The sequence below is a fragment of the Aptenodytes forsteri genome, unplaced genomic scaffold (genome assembly GCF_000699145.1).
Source record: "Aptenodytes forsteri isolate BGI_AS27 unplaced genomic scaffold, ASM69914v1 Scaffold181, whole genome shotgun sequence".
Taxonomy (NCBI): Eukaryota; Metazoa; Chordata; class Aves; order Sphenisciformes; family Spheniscidae; genus Aptenodytes; species Aptenodytes forsteri.
In genome coordinates this window covers 4,636,193-4,637,172 of record NW_008795702.1, presented here as the reverse complement: position 1 = coordinate 4,637,172, position 980 = coordinate 4,636,193, and the positions used below count along the sequence as shown (strand labels likewise).

The 980-nt window shown below is 62.0% G+C and overlaps 1 protein-coding gene across 1 annotated transcript in view; it reads right to left on the bottom strand.

Moving 5' to 3' along the window:
- The window catches only part of GPR88 (G protein-coupled receptor 88), a 4,955-nt gene extending 4,286 nt beyond the window's left edge, over positions 1-669 (bottom strand). Inside the window, exon 1 of the mRNA XM_019473099.1 lies at positions 16-669. Coding sequence (XP_019328644.1) covers positions 16-669 — 654 coding nt within the window. The remainder of the gene's footprint in view (positions 1-15) is intronic.
- Positions 670-980: the final 311 nt, after the last annotated feature.

Below are 980 nucleotides of genomic sequence, written 5' to 3'. Positions count from 1 at the left end.
GGGCGGCGGGGCGGCGTTGGCGCTGCCCCGCACTCGCCGCACGATGCCGAGGTAGCAGTGGAGCAGCAGCGCGGTCTGGCCCAGCACGGCCAGGGCGAGGAGCAGGGCGGTGTAGCGAGAGCTGCCGTCCGTCTGCCGCGGGGGCGGCTGCTGGGCAGAGCGCGGGGTCCAGAGCCCAGGCAGCAGCGGGACCAGGAGCAGGGCGAGGGCCCAGGAGAGCCCGATCATGCAGCCCGTGTGCCTCCGCTGGTAGAGGGCCTGGTACACGCTGGGCAGCTTGGTGATAAGCACGTACCTGTTGAAGGCCACCAGCAGGTGAGAGGCCAGGGAGACGGTGAGGCCGAGGCTGAGGAGCCCCCCTCGGAGCAGCCGGTACTCTGCCGAGCGAAGGGAGGAGGAGTTGGGAGGCAGCAGCCCCAGCACAGCCTCCTGGGGCATCCACAGGGCACACACGCTTAGGTCTGCCGCACAGCCGTTCACAATGAAGGCGTTACTGGTTGTCTGCAGCTTCTTGAAGGAGAAGACTAAATAGATGACCATTACATTGGATAAAGTCCCTGAGATAGCTAAGACTGCGTAGAGCAGCGACAGGAAGATGCGGGTCCCGGAGGAGTCCTCCCAGAGCAGCAGCAGAGGCGAGCTAGCACTCCAGGAAGAGGCGTTGGGCATCTCGCTGAATGCAGCTCAGTTTTGACTTCTCCCTGTAAATCCCATCCTTGTCTGGGTCAGAAGATCCTGCTCTGGGAGTCCCCCACCAAGCACAAGGGAGGAGGTGCAGCCGAGGGACTCTAAGGCAGGTTTCAGTCATACAAGCTGCAAGGTCCAGAAAACGCAGTTCGCAGTAACGATCCAGAGAACAGCAGTGTCCGAGGCAGGCAGGTGGCAAGAGATCCCACAGATTGTAGCTAGCGAAGGTGGGTCCATAGGGAGCAGATAGCTGTTAGCAGACCAGAGCACAGCTGAGGAATCTGTAGCTGTGA